Source organism: Mauremys mutica, chromosome 10 (genome assembly GCF_020497125.1).
Source record: "Mauremys mutica isolate MM-2020 ecotype Southern chromosome 10, ASM2049712v1, whole genome shotgun sequence".
NCBI classification, from domain to species: Eukaryota; Metazoa; Chordata; order Testudines; family Geoemydidae; genus Mauremys; species Mauremys mutica.
The window spans coordinates 2196323-2213690 of record NC_059081.1 but is presented as its reverse complement, the minus strand read 5'-3'; the positions used below and the strand labels follow the sequence as shown (position 1 = coordinate 2213690).

Here is a 17368-nt window from a genome sequence, read left to right as displayed (position 1 = left end):
TCGGCCAGCCAGTAACACAGAAGGTTTGTTTAGCGACAGGAACACAGCCCAGGACAGGCCTCGCGGGTACAGACAACGGGACCCCCTCAGTCAGGTCCATCGTGGGGGGCCAGGGGAGGCCAGAAGGTCTGTCTGGGCCTCCCTCCATGTCCCCAGCCAGCCCCCAACTGACACTCTCCAGCCCCTCCTCTGCCTTTGTCCCTTCCCCAGCCACGAGGCCCCTGATCTCTGTGTCTCCAGCACCTTCAGCTGGCACCTTGCCGGGGAGGGGCCCAGGCCGTCAGTTGCCAGCAGACAGGGAGTCGCCAGTCTCTGTGCAGACACCGTCACACCTGCCCCCTAGGGCTCTGCACCAATCACACCTCCCATCCCACCACCTAGATACTTAAGAACTGCCTAGGGGAAACTGAGGCACCCACACAGTGTTCAGAGAAAACGTTAAGAACATTCCCACTTGGTCACACCATCCACAAGACCCTGTGCAGTGTTTGTGTAGCCATGTCGGTCCCAGGACATTAGAAACACAAGATGACCCTGGCCAGGGCCATCACCTTGCCTGGCCCCTTACAACATGTGCTAACGACTTACGTTAAACAATCGGTTCCATCTTGGATTCGGCTGTGACACTCGGTACCGTTCCCAGCCCTGAGGAAGGCCTGTGTGCGGCTGGAATGGACTTGGCCCAATAAAAGATATTACCTCCCCCACCGTGTCCATCTAAGAGACTTTCAAACACGGGGGGTGGGGGGAGGGGGTCCTTAGCAAAGCCTCTCCCCAGCTCAAGAGAAAGGGACCAAGGGCTGTGGTTAAAATGAAAGCCTGACTTCATACTTTACCTTGCAAATGCTTCAACTGATTTTCTTTTTTTTCTGTATCTTTAATAAAAAGTTTTTTAAAAGACTTTTAATAATGTGTTGATGTGACGAAGTGGGGGATTTTCTTGTGTTTTCCTTATTTTTCCAATGGTTGCAGGCGGGGGGGGGGGCTCAGTGTCCCCGGGTGTCACTGGTTTAACGAGGGGAGGGGAGAGGGAGTTTGTTGAGACACAGGACAGGAAAGGGGACTCGGGACCCCGGCCGATGGCCTGGAGGATGGAGACCCCAGCGACTGGTGACCCGGAGACCCAGCTCAGGAGTCGCAGCCGGTTCTGGCCAGTGGAAGGACAATGGGCTGCGGAGAGAGGACCCCGGTGACCTGACCAGCCGGTTCCAGCCAGAGGGGCCAGAGGAGGGCGGAGAGGAGAGGAGACCCAGGCCACCCCATTTACGACCCTGTTTCCCTGGAGAGAAGCCAATGGACAGGGGGGGCCTGGGGCCGGGGATATCGGAGGCCCAGCTGGGAAGCAGAGGGGCTGGGGCTGGAGAGGGGGAGCAGGCAGAGCCCCCCTGGCTGCAGGGGGACTGAAATGTGCTGGGCTGAGGGAGGCCAGACCTGAGGCCCGGAGAGTTTCCTGTGCTGGGTTCAACGCCCAATAAACCCTCCTGTGTTACGCTGGCTGAGAGTCGCTCCGGGCTAGAGAACAGGGGGCATCATCCCCTTTAGGGAGTGGAGGCCCCGGGGGGCCAGAGCGAAGGGACTCCCTGAGGGGACCCACAGCAGAGACAGACGTGCTGAGGCTCAGAGAGGTGCGGCTCCAGGAGGTGGAGGGGCTTAACCCCAGGAGTGGACCCCCGAGAAGGGCTGTTGCACTGAAGGGGCCCCCCCCACGGACCGCACGGGGCCAAGAGTGGGCACGATCTGTGAGTCCGTGACAGTTTGCCATAGCATCATAGAACTGGAGAACTTCCTTAGAGGTGTTTAAGGTCAGGCTTGACAAAGCCCCGGCTGGGATGATTTAGTTGGGTTTGGTCCTGCTTTGAGCAGGGGGTTGGACTAGATACCTCCTGAGATCCCTTCCCAGCCTGAGATTCTGTGATTCTATGAACTGGAAGGGACCTTGGTAGGTCATTTAGCCCAATCCCCTGTGCTGAAGCAGGACTAAGTATTATCTAGACCATCCCTGACAAGTGTTTGTCCAACCTGCCCTTCAAAATCCTCAGTGACGGATTGTTGGTATGCATACTTCCACCTTTTCATGTTCTCTGTATGTATAAATATCCCGTCTGTGTGTTCCATTCTATGCATCCGAAGAAGTGAGCTGCAGCTCACGAAAGCTCATGCTAAAATAAATTTGTTAGTCTTTAAGGTGCCACAAGTACTCCTGTTCTTTTTTCAGTGACGGAGATTCCACAACCTCCCTGGGCAATTTATTCCAGAGCTTAACCACCTCGACAGGACGTGTTTCCTAATGTCCAACCTAAACCGCCCTTGCTGCAGTTTAAGCCCATTGCTTCTTGTCCTGTCCTCAGAGGTTAAGAAGAACAATTCTTCTCCCTCCTCCTTGTAACAACCTTTTATGTACTTGAAAACTGTTCTCAGGTCCCTCTCAGGCTTCTCTTCTGCAGACTAAACAACCCCAAGTTTTTCAATCTTCCCTCACAGGTCGTGTTTTCTAGACTTTTAATCATTTTCCTTCCTCTTCTCTGGACTGTCTCCAATTTGTCCACGTCTTCCCCAGACTGTGGCACCCAGAACTGGACACAATACTCCAGCTGAGGCCTAATCATTGGGAAGCAGAGCAGCAGAATTACTCCCGAGTCCTGCTTACGACAGTGCTGCTGATAGGTCCCAGAATGACGTTCACTTTTTTACACCAGCGTTACACTGCTGACTTTAGGTTTCGATCCCCTATGAGCCCCGGATCCTTTCCGCAGTTCTCCTTCCTGGCCAGTCGTTGCCCATTTGTGTGTGTGGACCCGATTGTTCCTTCCTACGTGGAGCACTTTGCATTTGTCCTATTGGTTTTCATTCTATTTACTTCCACCCATTTCTCCGGTTTGTCCAGACCAGTTTGAATTTCAATCCTGTCCTCCAAAGCACTTGCACCCCCTCCCAGCTTGGTATCGTCCGCAGACTAGAAGTGCACTTTCTATGCCATTATCTGAATCATTGATGAAGATATTGAGCAGAACTGGACTCAGGACAGATCCGTGCAGGATGTGCCCTTACAGCTTGATTATGAACCATTGCTAACTCCTCTCTGAGTTCGGTTTTCCAACCAGTTCTGCCTCCACCTTCTAGTAGATTCACGTAGGCTCCATTTCCCTAGTTTGCTTACGGGAAGGTCAGGCGTGACAGTATCCAGTCAAGCTACGTCGCCTCCCCCCATGCACAAGGCTTGTTACCCTGCCAGAGGCTATTACGTCGGTTTGACGCGATTTGTTCTTGGCAAATCCACCTGGACCGCGACTCACCTTATCACTTCTAAATGGGTCCATGGTGCTAAGCAGGCCGAGGTCTCTGCATCCCCGACCCTAGAACACGGGGAACCTTGGAGGGTGGCAGGGTCACCTCAACCCCTTTGACTCTCAGGGCCCCTTTTGCCATCTAATTGAATACAACAGGCGGACCTGCCCTGAGCCTCCGCCGCCTGTGCTGTCACCCCCACAACAGCTAATGCCAGTGGGAGCGTGGGGGGGGGGGCCTGCGCTGGCGCGGGCATAGCCAGAGAGGGAGCTTGCTGGGCTGGGTGTCTCCCCCCTCACCCCCCCCCGGCACCAGTGTCGGAGCGCGGCTCCCACTGGCACAGATCACGGATGCTGAAGGGAGCGTTAGGACCCTCAAGTCGGAGCTCTCGCATTGCCCGGCTCAGAGAACCTCCCGCAATGATTCCCGCGTCGGGCCAGGCCTCGGCTTGCCCTACATCTGATCTTCAGCCGTCTCTCTACATCTTGGTTTCCAGACTCCAAGTGACTGAGAACCCACCGCATCCCTGGGGCTAGCTCCCCTCCCATGCTGTTACCACTCGGAGGGGTCGGAAGGTCCCTGGGTCTGTCCTGCGTCTGCTCCGGCAGCTTGTTAAATACTCACAGGGCATCCCTCACACCCAGCCACGAGGCAGGACAATGCAGCATGACGCTAGGATGTGAGGATCCAGGGCCGTCACTTGGCCCCTCACCGCCACAAGGCAATTGTCACAGCATGCTAATGAACTGGGTAATGTGGGTCCCTGCTGCTGCCCCCTATAGGGTGCACTCAGAACTGCCCGACCGTGTGCCATTGCCCTGGTACTGCTAAGTGCTAGCGGAGATTCCCCTTTACCCGAGTGGCAAGGCAGCCAGGGCAGGAAAATCATCGACAGGCCCATCATTACGCTACAAGCCAGGCGAGGTAGCCCAGCTTGGTTCCCTCTCCACAGACGCCGTAAAGGCCGGTGCCACCAGTGCTAACTCGTCTCCCTGCATGCGATCTGAAGAGAAGGCTCCTCTCCAGAGATCCCACACCCTGGCTTTATGCTGAGTCAGGACTGCAGCTGCCCAGCCCGGAGGAGCAGCCTCCCTTCCCCCGGTTTCTCCAGCTGCTGCTGCTTTCAGCAAGACCTGCCCCCGGTACGGCTGGGTAAGTCCCAGCACTAGCAGCGGGCGTGCTGGCAAAAGAACAAAAATAGATTCTCTCAGGGGTCTGCAGCGTATCTGCTACGCTTCCCTTTCCAATACTAGGGAGAGGTGCACAACGCTGGGCAGGAGCTGTGCAAGCCCCCGACACACCCACACCCCGCAATCCACCCTACAGACCCCACAGCCATGTCAGCCCTGAGGTCGCACATGCACAGCCAGGAGTCCCGTCAGGCCCTGCACCCAGTCCCGCTAGAAGAAGCCTCACCCCCCAGAGCTCCCCCAGTGGCACTGCCATGGCTCACGGGGTGGGGTGCTTGACCCACCGGAGTCCTGGGGCATCAGCATCCTCAGTAACATTCCTCACCGGGATTGAAATGCCGAGAGTCCACTCTCCCCCGAGAGCGACGTCCAAGCCAGGCCCCAGCTCACGCCCACCCTCGGGCTGGGGAGTGGGTCTCGCTCCCATTCCCTTTTGTCCTGTCGGCAGAGCAGCGACCCCCCAGGGCCAGTCCCTCGAGCCCGGCCTCTCCCTAGAGGAGCAGGGCAGAGACCAAGCCTGACCGAGTCCTTCCCTTCCAAAGAGGACACAGGGCCCCTTACTTCAGGGTCTCCTCCACTGGCCTAAACTCCCTCCCTCATGGCGACCAGCCAGCTGGGGCTGATGCTGACCCAAGCCCAAAGGCCTCCGGACTCGGTGAGCTCGCAGGCTCCCATTAACAGTCCGCTGGCCTGTAGGAGGTTGATACACCCCATCACACAGCTCTGAGGGCCCCCGGCCCCCCGGCTCTCTCCATCCTGACTGTGTGGAAATCTCAGAACTGGAAACGCTGCAGGGTGAGGCCCGGTGTGGACCACACCTGGCCGCCTCCCTGTCCACGCCCGCCCGAACGGACCTTCCTCCCGCCGGGGAGGGGCCCGGGCCCCCAGAGCAGCCTGGGAGCCATGCAGTGGGAAGGATACGAGCGATCGCACTGCAGCCTCAGCCTTCACCCGCAGGAGGCGAGCTAGAGCAGCCTAGACGCTCTTGTTCTGTGGTGGGAGCCCACAGGTCCCCCGTCAGGCGTAAGAGACTGCGCTCCCCCCCCCCGCCAGTGCCCCCCAGCATTACCTGCTGTTGGCGTCACCCCTGTGCTGTAGCCCTGGCTCAGTATAACCCAGGGGTCATGGAGGACAAGTAATTCCTACTTCCCCTCCGCGGTCAATGCTCCATTAGCAGCCAGTGGCTGCCAGCCCTGGGGGCATGGGGAGATTCCCACCAAAACTCCGGGGTGGGGGCCCCAGAGCCTGAGTGCTCCATGGGGGGACACGGCAGCAGGGCTGGTCCCCAAACCAAACACCCTCCCACACAGGCTGCAGCCCATCAGCGGAGCCACAGGGCTAGAGGGGACCTCAGGGTCATCTCGTCTAACCCCTGCCAATGCAGGACTTGTTGGGTCTAACCCATCCCCCACAGACGGCTCCAGCCTCCTCTCGAAAACCTCCAGTGAAAGGGCTTCCACAACCCCCAAAACATCTGTGCCACTGTCCGACTGCTCTTACGGGGAGCGAGTTTCTCCTGAGATTGACTCTAACTCTGCTCTGCTGTCGTTTGAACCCATCACCTCTCATCCTGCCCCGTGGCAAGAGAGACCAACTTTTCTCCATCTTATTATTGCAGCTTTTCAAGTATCTGAAAACTCCTGTGATGTTCCCCGCAATCTCCTCTTTTCCAAACTGAACATACCCAGTCCCTTCAGCCTTTGCTCGTAGGGCTGCGTTCCAGCCCTGGGATCATCTTTGTCGCTCACCAAAGTGCAGCACCTCACCTTTGTCTTTGTTGAATTTCATGTCCTCTATCGCCCAGTTCTGAAATTTATCCAGATCCCTCTGGATTTTACCTCTGTCCTCCAAAGTCTTTGCAACCCCTCCCCGCAGCTTGGTGTCTTTTTTTGCACAAAGCTGCCCCCAGGCAAACAAAGGAGCAATTGTGCCCCATCCCCAGGGAGGGGTCGGCTTCAGTGCAGAGGTGGGGCCAGTGCTTGACCACGCTGGCTGTTGAGCAGGGCCAGGGGACCAGCCAGCCAGCCTCAGTGAGACCCTCAGCCCATCTCAGCAGCTCTCTCAGATTGCCAAGGAGGTCAGGACCAGTGTCCCCTTTTCACAGGGGGGAAACTGAGGCAGGGAGCAGGGTAAAAAGCCTTGCACAAGGCCAGCCAGGTGTGGAAGCCCTCGCTCCACCGGGGTAGGGGCAGAAACTGTGACAGACAGCCGCAAAGCCGTGCTCCAAGGACCGCCCCCCCCCCCCAGGGCAGGCTGGAGAGGACAGGCCCATAGAGCTCTGCAAATTACACCAGGGGCCTCTGCACTCCCTGCAGAACCCCAGGAAAGCCAGCTTAGCTGCCCCCACCCCCAGGTCTCCTGACTCCCAGCCCAGTGCTTGAGCCATTGGCCCAGACTAGCAGCTCAGTGCAAAGTCAAGCCACGTTGGACCCTTCGAAACTCTGTGTATAACTTAGCTCGGTTAGACGCGTGGAGCCTGCTGCACAAACAGGATGTCGCATCTACAGGGAGCGAAAGGCTGAGTCCAGCTTCTGCTTGGTTGCCAGGGGTAGCTACGAAACCCTCCTGGAGCTGAGCTCTTGCCTGACTGCGGCGATCCAGGGGTCATCGTTAAAGAGACCGAACAGCCGCCCCAACCTGCAGGTAACAGCCCCTCACAGCGCAGGCCAGGAGCGTAACACTGAGCTCACTAGGGAAAGTCACCACAGTTCTCTGCAAAATGGGAGGGGGCGGGGGAAGAGAGGGAAGTCACAGCCTGCCCCACAGCCAGAGGAGCTGCCTGCCGCCGGGGTGACGCGCTGAGCAGAGCTCCTGGCTGACACGGACCCGAAGAACCGTTCCTGCAGTCAGGAGAACACTCTGCTGCTCCCAGCTACCTCAGCCAGCCCCTCGCCGGGTGGCAGCCGCTGATCCAGCACCACGAGTCCAAACTGCCCCAACTACACCCCCTGCAAAGCCCCCCTGCTGAAAACATGAATCCTCAATAGGCAAGCGATAAACAGCCCCCTCCCCCCACTCTGCAGCAGGGTCCCAGGCCCACCTCCGTAGCGATGCTGGACTGAATTCTGAAATGGGCTTCAACCCAGTCTCGGGAGTTGTGGCTGGAACTTCCCCCACTCCAACTGAATTGCGAGGAGCTGGGCATCTAATTACCTGCAAATACAGCCAGGTGAGTTCAATGGGCTCATTCCCCTCTCTGCACCTGTAATGAACTGTGCCACAGAACTGAAAAATTGGAAAGAGTCCAGCGGACAGCAATATAAATGATGAGGGGGCGGGAGCACATGACTTGTGAGGAGAGACTGAGGGAACTGGGATTGTTTAGCCTGCAGAAGGGAAGAGTGAGGGGGGATTTGATAGCTGCTTTCAACTACCTGAAAGGGGGTTCCAAAGAGGATGGATCTAGACTGTTCTCAGTGGTAGAAGATGACAGAACAAGGAGTAATGGTCTCAAGTTGCAGAGGGGAAGGTTTAGGTTGGACATTAGGAAAAACTTTTTCACTAGGAGGGTGGTGAAGCACTGGAATGGGTTCCCTAGGGAGGTGGTGGAAGGCTTGACAAAGCCCTGGCTGGGATGATTTAGTTGGGATTGGTCCTGCTTTGAGCAGAGGGTGGGACTAGATCCCTCCTGAGGTCCCTTCCAACCCTGAGATTAGACTCTCTGGGTCTAGCACCAGTTGTACCTGTTTAACTGGAGTCAGTTCAGTTCAGTTAGGCTGATGGTGAGTGGACTCCACAAGGGTATTGAATGGACTTCGGAACAGACTTTGGTTAAGTCAGAGCCGGTTGTGGGTACAGGCGTTTCCTCGCCTGTGAGATCAGGATACGGGTACAGACCCCCTGGGCAGTGCTTAATGTGTGCCAGGGCTCCCTGCGCTTGGCAGGTCAGAGCCCTGGCACCTCTGCGCTTGCTGCATGTTATGAATGTAAAACAGTTGCTTGAGCCCAGCCCCTCTTCGGTTACAAACTCAGCCCTGCCCCAGGGTCGCAGGCGTCATTAGTTAATATTTGTGCCGTGCTCTGAAAGGAGGAAACATTAAAAACAAAAATAACCCTTTGAACACTCCAAAGGCGCCGAAACCCACCAGCCATTTCGCTTCCTTCGAGGCCAGGACTCAGCCTTGGGCTCCGGTTCAATCCGAGCCGGCCAAGGAGGCCTTGTCTCTTGTCACGACCTGGTTCTCATGCACCAATTGGGGCAGCAGCTGAGTTCAGACACTGGCCCCAATCCCAGCCAGAGCCGCCCGGGCAGCCCGGGCCCAGACCACCCTCTCCTCTCCCCCATAACCCTGCTACTGCCCATTCTCTCCCCCACTAGACCCCGTCCCAGAACCTCTTGTGTTCGAAAGTCCCCTGAGCTCCTTTCAGCCAGCGCCCAGGCTCCAGCCGTGGCTTGGATTGGCCCAGAGGAAGTCGGGGGTCTGACGGGTGCAGCTGGGGGCTGCTGACACTCCAGGCTTTCTGGAGTCTCAGCTGCTCCAGGAGCTGAAACTACCCAAAGTGCAAGCAGCCCCCAGCTGCTCTAATTGGCCACAGTCCTGGGCTGCAGCATGGGCTAGAATTGCCACAGCACCAGGACCCTTCCCCTCCCACCCCTGGCCTCCCCCTGCTTCAGGAAAGAGCAGCAACGGGCTGGTCATGGCAGAACCAGCACAGCACCTGGAATCCTCCTCTGCCCCTTGTTGCACAGTAACAACCACTGGGCCCTGCCGTGATAGAATCTGTCCCTGAATCTAGATTGTGACAACCCCCCTCGTCCCCCCACAAAAGGTTCGGATGCAGGGTTTGGGATCGTGCCATTCAGATCTGGGTCTAAATTTCGATTTCAAATGCGCTCAAAGTTTCAGGAGCCAAGGGCTGGTCCAGCTCGGATCTAATTCTAATTCATGACAGCTCATGTTCTGCGGTCGGCCCAAAGCCGGCTGCATTCACTGCACATCCCTTCGTTAATTTCACATGTAAAACACTGTATCAAAAAGCATCCTTGATACATTCTGGTTGAAATTTTCATGAGCGGCACATTCCCTGGCGCGGTCTGCTCCTGGCTCGAACCGCTGAGGTGATTCGCATGCAGGAAGGCTCCCTGGCGAGCAGGAGGGCTGGAGAGAACAGTTGGGGAGCGTCGATTCGGTACAGCATTTCACAGCCCTCAGAGAAGCCTTGTGCCCGGGCGAGGGAGAACCTTTGCTCTAGTCTGTCAGAAATCCGGAGTGGGAACTCTCTGTTGGGGGGAAGAAACAGGGTGGGAGGGAGGATTATTAATTGTTTGTAGAAATATAAAGAGGGCAAAGAAAAATCTCCTCTGGCTGGCTGGAAATCGGATACATTCCTTTGGTGCCGGCAGGGCCGCCCAGAGGATTCAGGGGCCTGGGGCAGAGCGGGGGAGCTGCGGCGCTTGTACTCACCCGGCGGCGGTCTGGGGCTTCGGCGGCGGGGAGCCCTTCAATCGCTCCGCATCTTCGGCAGCACTGAAGGGCCCCCTGCTGCCGAAGACCCAGACCGCTGCCAGGCCAGGACTCGCAGGGCCCCTGTGGGGCCCGGGGCCTGGGGCAAATTGCCCCACTTGCCCCCCGCCCCGGGTGGCCCTGGGTGCCGAAGCCCTTCCAGGCCCGGGATGATAAAACGAGTTCTGAGCAGAGATTGCTGGGTTCTCACCACGCTGTGCAACCGCCGCCTCCAGCTCGGATCCCAGATTCCAGGCGCTGACGGAGGTGTTGGGTTTGCGCCGGGTGCATAATGATTGTTGGCCGTCCTAGGAGGCCGTAAGGGGCCCTTAGCTCTCTCCCAGGCCCCGGCTTCCTGCCAACGCTGCACTTCTTCGAGTGGGCGCAAATATCATGATTTCCATTGGTGAAGCCGCTGCGCGGGGATGGAGATGGGTGCGGATGGGAGTGTTTGCTAGGAGCAATGTGGGTTGCAGGCTGCAGGTCCTGTCGCCTGAGGAAAAGCCTGTGACAGGGCGAATGCTGAGAGATTGCCCCCATGCAGGGATCTGTCTGGTCACGGAGGCTGGGTGTGGGCAGGGGATACGCCCCTTCTTCAACCCCACAACTCCCCAGCAACCAACAGGAGTTTCCCCTAAACGCCCTCGTGCACAAGAACTGTCAGCAGGGACATCGGCCCACAGCCAGGCCCTGCCCAGGGCACCACACAGTGGGTCAACCCCCCATTTTCCAAGCCTGGGCGTTCCTGGCTGCTGGGGCCCTTGACTGGGAACAATCTCGCAATGCAGCCTGCTCCTGGCCCCAGGACGAGCAGTCGCCCACAGCAGGATGGGCTGGTCTTAACCAGGTGTCACGGGACTCGTGGTCTCTCCCGGCTCTGTGCGGTCCCTGGGAGGAACCCCCAGGTTCAGATCACAAACAGGCAGCGAGGGAGGCATCGAAATCCCTCCCCCATTACACCAGCGCACACGTTGCAATCTAGACTTCCTGCCAAATTGGGATCTTGGGGTCCTTCCCCACTTACCCCACGGCAGGTCCTCTGGGCCCACCTCTCCTCCAACTCCAGCTCATGTCTTCACGGCTCTGAGAGGTCAGCTAGGCTCCCTCCGCTCCTCCGGCTCCAGCCTCTTCGCTCTCCGCTCCAGTTCCCATCTCTTCACATCAACCGGAGAAAACCCAGGTTGGGAAGCTCCACTCCTGGCTTGGGAACCAGGTCTGGTGGATCCCCTGCCACTATCCCAGAAGCCTCACTGGGATCTGGAACTTGCTCCTGGGACTGGTCACTCTCTACCAGCCGAGCAATCAGCTGCTCCCGGGTGAGCCTCTGTGACAAAGTGGGAATGTTCTTGATGTGTTATGTGGATGCTGAGAGGGGAGTATTAACCTGGGAAGGTGGCAGGGGAGTTGTGCTGGGCCGGCCTGCACTGGGGAAGGAAGGAGACCTGAGCATGTAACCTGAGACCCCAGGAGGGGGGTTGGAGGCCAGGTGACACCTCTGCCTGGGAAACTGGACAAGGGACACAAAGGCTGGGGGAGGAGCCGGGGTGAGGCTGAGTGAGAGGCTGGAGGGAGTTTCAGTTTTGGAGCTGGCAGGGAAATAGAGAGGAGCCCAATGGGGCTTGGGCTTCCCAACAGGGCTGTGGCCTCCCTGGGGCCCCCAGATGGACCTAACTAAAGGGGATCCTGTTATCTGTACCGGCAAGACCTGTCTTGGACTGTGTCCCTGTCGTCTAAATAAACCTTCTGTTTTACTGGCTGGCTGAGAGTCACGGTGAATCGCAGGAAGCCGGGGGTGCCAGGGCTGATCTCCCCCACACTCCGTGACAGCCTCCCAAAGCTCAGCCCTCTCTTTTCCTGCACAGATGTACCAGGTCCCTTTTAGGGAGCTGGTTCTAGGCCATTTCCAGGCTGGTTCCTTTCAATGTCCTCGTTTTATCGCCGGCAGCCACTCACTGCAAAGTGCCTGTGCCCGCAGCCAGCTGTCTACAGGGTGCATCCGCCAACCGTCCTCGGCTACCATGTTGTCATGGACTCACAGGACTCGTGCTCTCTCTCAGCCCTACACGGTCCCTGGGGGGAACCCCCTTCAGAGCAACAGCCCTTCTCGGGGGCCCACTCTCTCTTGGGGGTTAAGCTGTAGCCCAGCCACCCGCCCCGCCTCCTGGAACTGCATCTCTCTGAGCCTCAGGACGCCTGTGTCCACCGTGGGCCCCAGGGAGTCCCCTCGCTCTGGCCCCCCCTGGGCCTCCACTCCCTGAGGGAATAATGCCCCCCTGATCTCTAGACCGGAGTGACTCTCAGCCAGCGTAACACAGGAGGGTCTATTGAGCATCTGTACCCAGCACAGGAAACTCTCCGGGCCTTCGGGCCTAGCAACCCTCAGCACAGCTCACCTAGGTGTGTCCCGCCGCCAGGTGAGCTCTGGATGTTCCCTCTCTCCAGTCCAGCAGCCCCCTCCTTCCAGCCGATCACCGGCCCCAACAGCTCCTCCCCTGTCCTTTGTCTTCCATCCCAGGTAAACAGGTCACGGGGTCCTCTCTCCTCAGCCCATTGTCCTCCCACTGGCCAGAACTGGCTGCCTTCCACACTGGCCTGGGCCTCTTGGTCACCAGGTCACTAGTCACTAGGGTCCCCCATTTCCAGGCCATTGTCTGGGGTCCCGGCTGCTAGGCGAGGTCACACCTGGTCCACTGCAACAACCAGCCCTCTCCCACCACCTTATTAAACACGCAGCACACAGGGAAACTGAGGCACACAAACGCTATTCATGTAAAACACTACAAAATTCCCCAACTTGGTCACACCAGGACACTCCTTCCTGACGTGCTTTGGTCAGCAGTGAAATGGTTAACGCTGACCCTTCAACAGTCACAATGAGGGGTGTGAATTAGCACCCGTTTATCAGCGGGCGTCACCTCCTGGATAGCCCAGGCCATTACACTTCACCCAGCGCCCCTGGTATGGAGCCCAAGAGCCACATCTACACAGCAAGGAAAAACCCACGGCTGGCCCATGCCACCCCACAGGGTACAGAGCCCAGCCCAAGCCTGGAAGTCTACCAGCGATGAAACAGCCCTGCAGCCTGAGCCGAGCCAGCTGGCCTGCGTCAGTCATGGGTTTTTCTTTGCTGCGTAGAGCTCTCCTTAGACAGGCCAGTCCTCAGGAGACAAAGCTGCTGTGTGCCCAGGGCAGAGAACAGGAGGGCCCCAAGTGCCCCCCCCCCCAATGGCAGGGAACTGATGAGGGGAGAGACACCCAGCTGATCACAGCAGGCATTTCCCACCCCACACTGCAGAGGAAGGTGAAACGCCCCAAGATGCCTGCCAATCTGACCCGGGGGGGAATTCCTTCCTGACCCCACATCCAGTGACTAGCTAGACTCTGAGCACATGAGCAAGAACCACCAGCCAGGCTTCTAGAAGGAGGATTCACTGACCCTCCTCCAAGCACTGGCCCACCCTGCCCGGTGTCCCGCCTCTACCTGAAACCAATTTCTGATGCCACAGAGGAAGTAGAAAAACAACCCAGATACAGCTGACCAAGGCCAGAATCCACCACACCTCTTGGTAGATAGTTCCAGTGGTTAATTACCCTCACTGCTAAAGACGTGCATCCAGTCTGCGTGTATCCAGCTTCAACGCCCAGCCATTGAATTGTGTTAGACCTTTGTCAGCTAGATTGCAGAGCCCTTTATCAAATCTGTGTTCCCCCGGTAGGCACTGAGCGGCTGTACATTATGCACTTGAGGGGGAAAACACCGAACATCAGAACGGCTAGACTGGGTGAGACCAAAGGTCCATCCAGCCCAGCGTCCTGTCATAGAATCACAGAATCTCAGGGTTGGAAGGGACCTCAGGAGGGATCTAATCCAACCCCCTGCTCAAAGCAGGCCCAATCCCCAACTAAATCATCCCAGCCAGGCAGGGCCAGCTCCAGCTATTTTGCTGCCCCAAGCGGTGAAAAAAAAAAAAGAGAAAAAAGAAAAACCCAACTGAGCTGCCGCTGAAGTGCTGCTGAAGACTGAAGTGGAGCTGCCAAAGAGGAAGGACCCGCCGCCGAATTGCCGCCGTAGACCCGGACGTGCCGCCCCTTTCTATTGGCCGCCCCAGGCACCTGCTTCCTTCGCTGGTGCCTGGAGCCGGCCCTGCAGCCAGGGCTTTGTCAAGCCTGACCTTAAAAACCTCTAAGGAAGGAGATTCCACCACCTCTGTCTTCAGACAGTGGCCAATGCCAGGTGCCCCAGAGGGAATGAACAGAACAGGGAATCATCCAGTGACACCTGCAGGCAGCTGACACCCTGAAGCATGATTAGTCATTGTTCTCACCTGGAAGTTATTGTTTCAGGCTGTCTGCAGTTTGGAAGGTTTTCATTGTAACCCCAAGTCCAGGGACTTGCTCTTTTATTTTGGTATGAAAACTGAGATTCTGGAGCACAGGATGGTGGCACAGGCTGTTGGGGAGTGCACCCTACCTCCCCGCATCCCTCCACCTGAGCCCCAGCTGGGAATCAGGAGCATTCTCCTGCCTCTCTGGGACGTGAATTTCTTTGCATCTGCACAAAACCAGGGAAATCAGGGTCTAGGGTCCAGGCTGTCCTGGTGTATTAGGGCCCTGGGTTCATGACAATGCAGCCCGTGATCTCTAGATGGTCCCTGTTGCTACCCCTCACTTTAGCTTAGGTTGGGCTGACCTGGAGACCCCCATGTGGTGCCCAGGGGGGTTGGAGTCCTCTTCATGCAGCTATTCTACCAGTGTCCCCTTGCACAGGCCCTATGGGGGAGTGGCTAGAGAACTGCTGCATGGACCTTGGCATGCAAGAGGTGTCCGCTGCCTTCCACCCCAGAGGTGGCTGCATTTTGGTGGTAAACCTAACAACTGGGTCAGACCATGGTCCATCTTGCCTAGTAGCCTGTCTCCGGCAGTGACCAGTACCAGAGCTTCAGGGGGAGTGTACAGAACTGGGCAACTATGGAGTGATCCATCCCTGTCTTCCACTGCCAGCTTCTGATGGAACTTTGGGGACAACTAGAGCCTGGAGTTGCATCCCTGATCCTCTTGGTCAATAGCCACTGATGGACCCGTCCTCCAGGAACTTCTCCAGGTCTTTTTTAACCCAGTTATACTTTTGGCCTTCACAACATCCCCAGGCAGTGAGTTCCACAGGTTCACTGTGGGTTGTGTGAAGAAGCACTTCCTGCTGCCGATTCACTTCATTGGCTGACCCACCTGAAGGGGTAAATGGCACGTCCCTTTTCACGCTCCCCACACCAGTCAGGATTTTACAGACCTCTATCGTATCCCCCTTAGTCGCCTCTTGTCCAAGCTGGACAGTCCTAATGGGTTTAATCTCTCCTCTGGCTGCTGTTCCAACCCCCCATTGTCTTCTCGGAACCTTTTCTGGGCCCGTTATGTCCATTTGGAGCTGGGGGCACAGAACCGGAGCTTTGTGGCTGCTGTTTTCTCTGCCTGTGCTAGGCAGGAGCTGGGGCCCTGAGATGGAGGAATCCGCCTGTGCAGCTGGCGAGAAGGGCCAGCCAGGGATAACAGCAGCTCCCCCTTCCCATTGCTGGGGTCAGGCAGGGACGGGGCCATTAATGTCCCCCGCCCCCGCCCATTTCACATCCTTTCCGGGTTAAGGTGGCCCCTGGGGATCTGCCAGGGAAAGCCCCCCCCCTCCTGGTCCTGCCCGCTGGGGCTGCTCCCTGGAGCCCCGGGTCCCGGCCAGCCGCTTGGGGCAGCAGGGACCCCAGCCCCGGGGCTCCCCCGCCCGCCCCCAGCCCGAGCCGGAGGTCCCCGCGGGGAGGCGGGCCTTGCAGCGAGCCCGGCTTGGATTGGCTGCGCCGGGAGAGGCGGGGAGCGGCGGGGCCGGGACTGGTGCAGCAGCTGGTGCAGAGCCCAGATCGGGCGCAACAGCCGCAGCGGCGCGTCCTCCGGCTCCGCCCGGCGTCCTCCCATGGCCGGTGCCTGCTCCTGGCTTCCAGCCGCGCCCTAGACCGCTCGGCTCCGGCCCGTCCCAGCGCCCGGGGGAGGAAGGAGCGAGGATGGGCACGGTGCTGTCCCTCTCCCCCCCCGCCGCCTCGGGCAAGGGCGGCGGGGGGCCCCTGGCGCAGGAGGCTGCCCCGGCCAGGGCGCACGGGAAAGGCGAGAGCCGGCTCAAGCGGCCCGGGGTGCTGATCTCCGCCCTCACCTGGAAGCGCCTGGTGGCCGCCTCGGCCAAGAAGAAGAAAAGCGCCAAGAAGGTGACCCCCAAGCCGGGCAGCGGGGGGGGCCAGCCCGACCCGCTGGTGCAGCAGCGCAACCGCGAGAACCTGCGCAAGTCCCTGGGGGCGCAGCAGGAGGCGGGCGCGCCCGGCACCAAGCCGGGGCCCCTGGCCGTGCCGGTGCCCACGGTGCCCGCCGCCCCGCCGGAGCTGCAGTCGGGCGGGGTCAAGCCACCGCCGCCCCCGCCGCCGCCGCCGCCCCCCAGCCGCGCCCCGGGCTCCCCGCGCCGGGTCATCGTCCAGGCCTCCACCGGGGAGCTGCTGCGCTGCCTGGGGGACTTCGTGTGCCGCCGCTGCTACCGCCTGAAAGAGCTGAGCCCCGGCGAGCTCATCGCCTGGTTCCGCAGCGTGGACCGGGCGCTGCTGCTGCAGGGCTGGCAGGACCAGGGCTTCATCACCCCGGCCAACCTGGTGTTCGTGTACCTGCTGTGCCGCGAGGCGCTGCGGGGCGAGGAGATCGGCAGCCAGGGCGAGCTGCAGGCCGCCTTCCTCACCTGCCTCTACCTGGCCTACTCCTACATGGGCAACGAGATCTCCTACCCGCTCAAGCCCTTCCTGGTGGAAGGCGACAAGGAGCGGTTCTGGGAGCGCTGCCTGGCCCTCATCCAGCGCCTCAGCGCCAAGATGCTGCAGATCAACTCGGACCCGCATTACTTCACCCAGGTCTTCCAGGACCTCAAGAGCGAGGGGGAGGCCGGCGGCAGGAGGGACTCGGGCGCCAAGCACTGGACTATCAGCCTGGACCGCTAGGAGGTACCTGGGGCCCCCACCCCCGCCGCGGAGCTGCCGGACTTCGCTTCCCCCCAGCATCGCCCGCCGGAGCCGCCGCCAAAACCTGCTCGCCCTGGAGCTGCCGAGGAGGCGGTGAAGACAGGGCCCGTCGGCGGGGGGAGGGGCACTGCCGGTTCGCATCTCCGGGGGGGGACAGGAGACCCTAAACCATCAACCAATGTCTTGGCTGCTGCTGCCTTCCCCGGAAGGGAGCGGGCTGCATTTCTGGGGGGGGTGTAGAGGGGGGGCTCTTGGATTTTGGGGTTTGTGGCTGGCCTGAGGCATGATTAGCCAGGTTACGTCTTTACAAGGGGAGGTGGCCGCCTCCGTGCTCTAATCTCACCTTCAAGGGGGGGGACCCGACCCCCCCGCCCAACACCCCTGTGTTCTTTGCTGCTACTGTGAATCACAGTACGGC

The 17368-nt window shown here is 59.0% G+C and overlaps 1 protein-coding gene across 1 annotated transcript; it reads left to right on the top strand.

Annotated features, from left to right (window-relative positions):
- Positions 1-15819: 15819 nt before the first annotated feature.
- Positions 15820-17153, top strand: CDK5R2 (cyclin dependent kinase 5 regulatory subunit 2). The gene has a single exon (XM_045032908.1). It carries the CDS (start codon positions 15961-15963, stop codon positions 16927-16929), a length of 969 nt encoding a protein of 322 aa, XP_044888843.1. The 5' UTR covers positions 15820-15960; the 3' UTR covers positions 16930-17153.
- Positions 17154-17368: the final 215 nt, after the last annotated feature.

Bases quoted from the DNA above. Each gene is read 5' to 3' on its own strand.
- CDK5R2 (XM_045032908.1), top strand. From the start codon at position 15,961: ATGGGCACGGTGCTGTCCCTCTCCCCCCCCGCCGCCTCGGGCAAGGGC.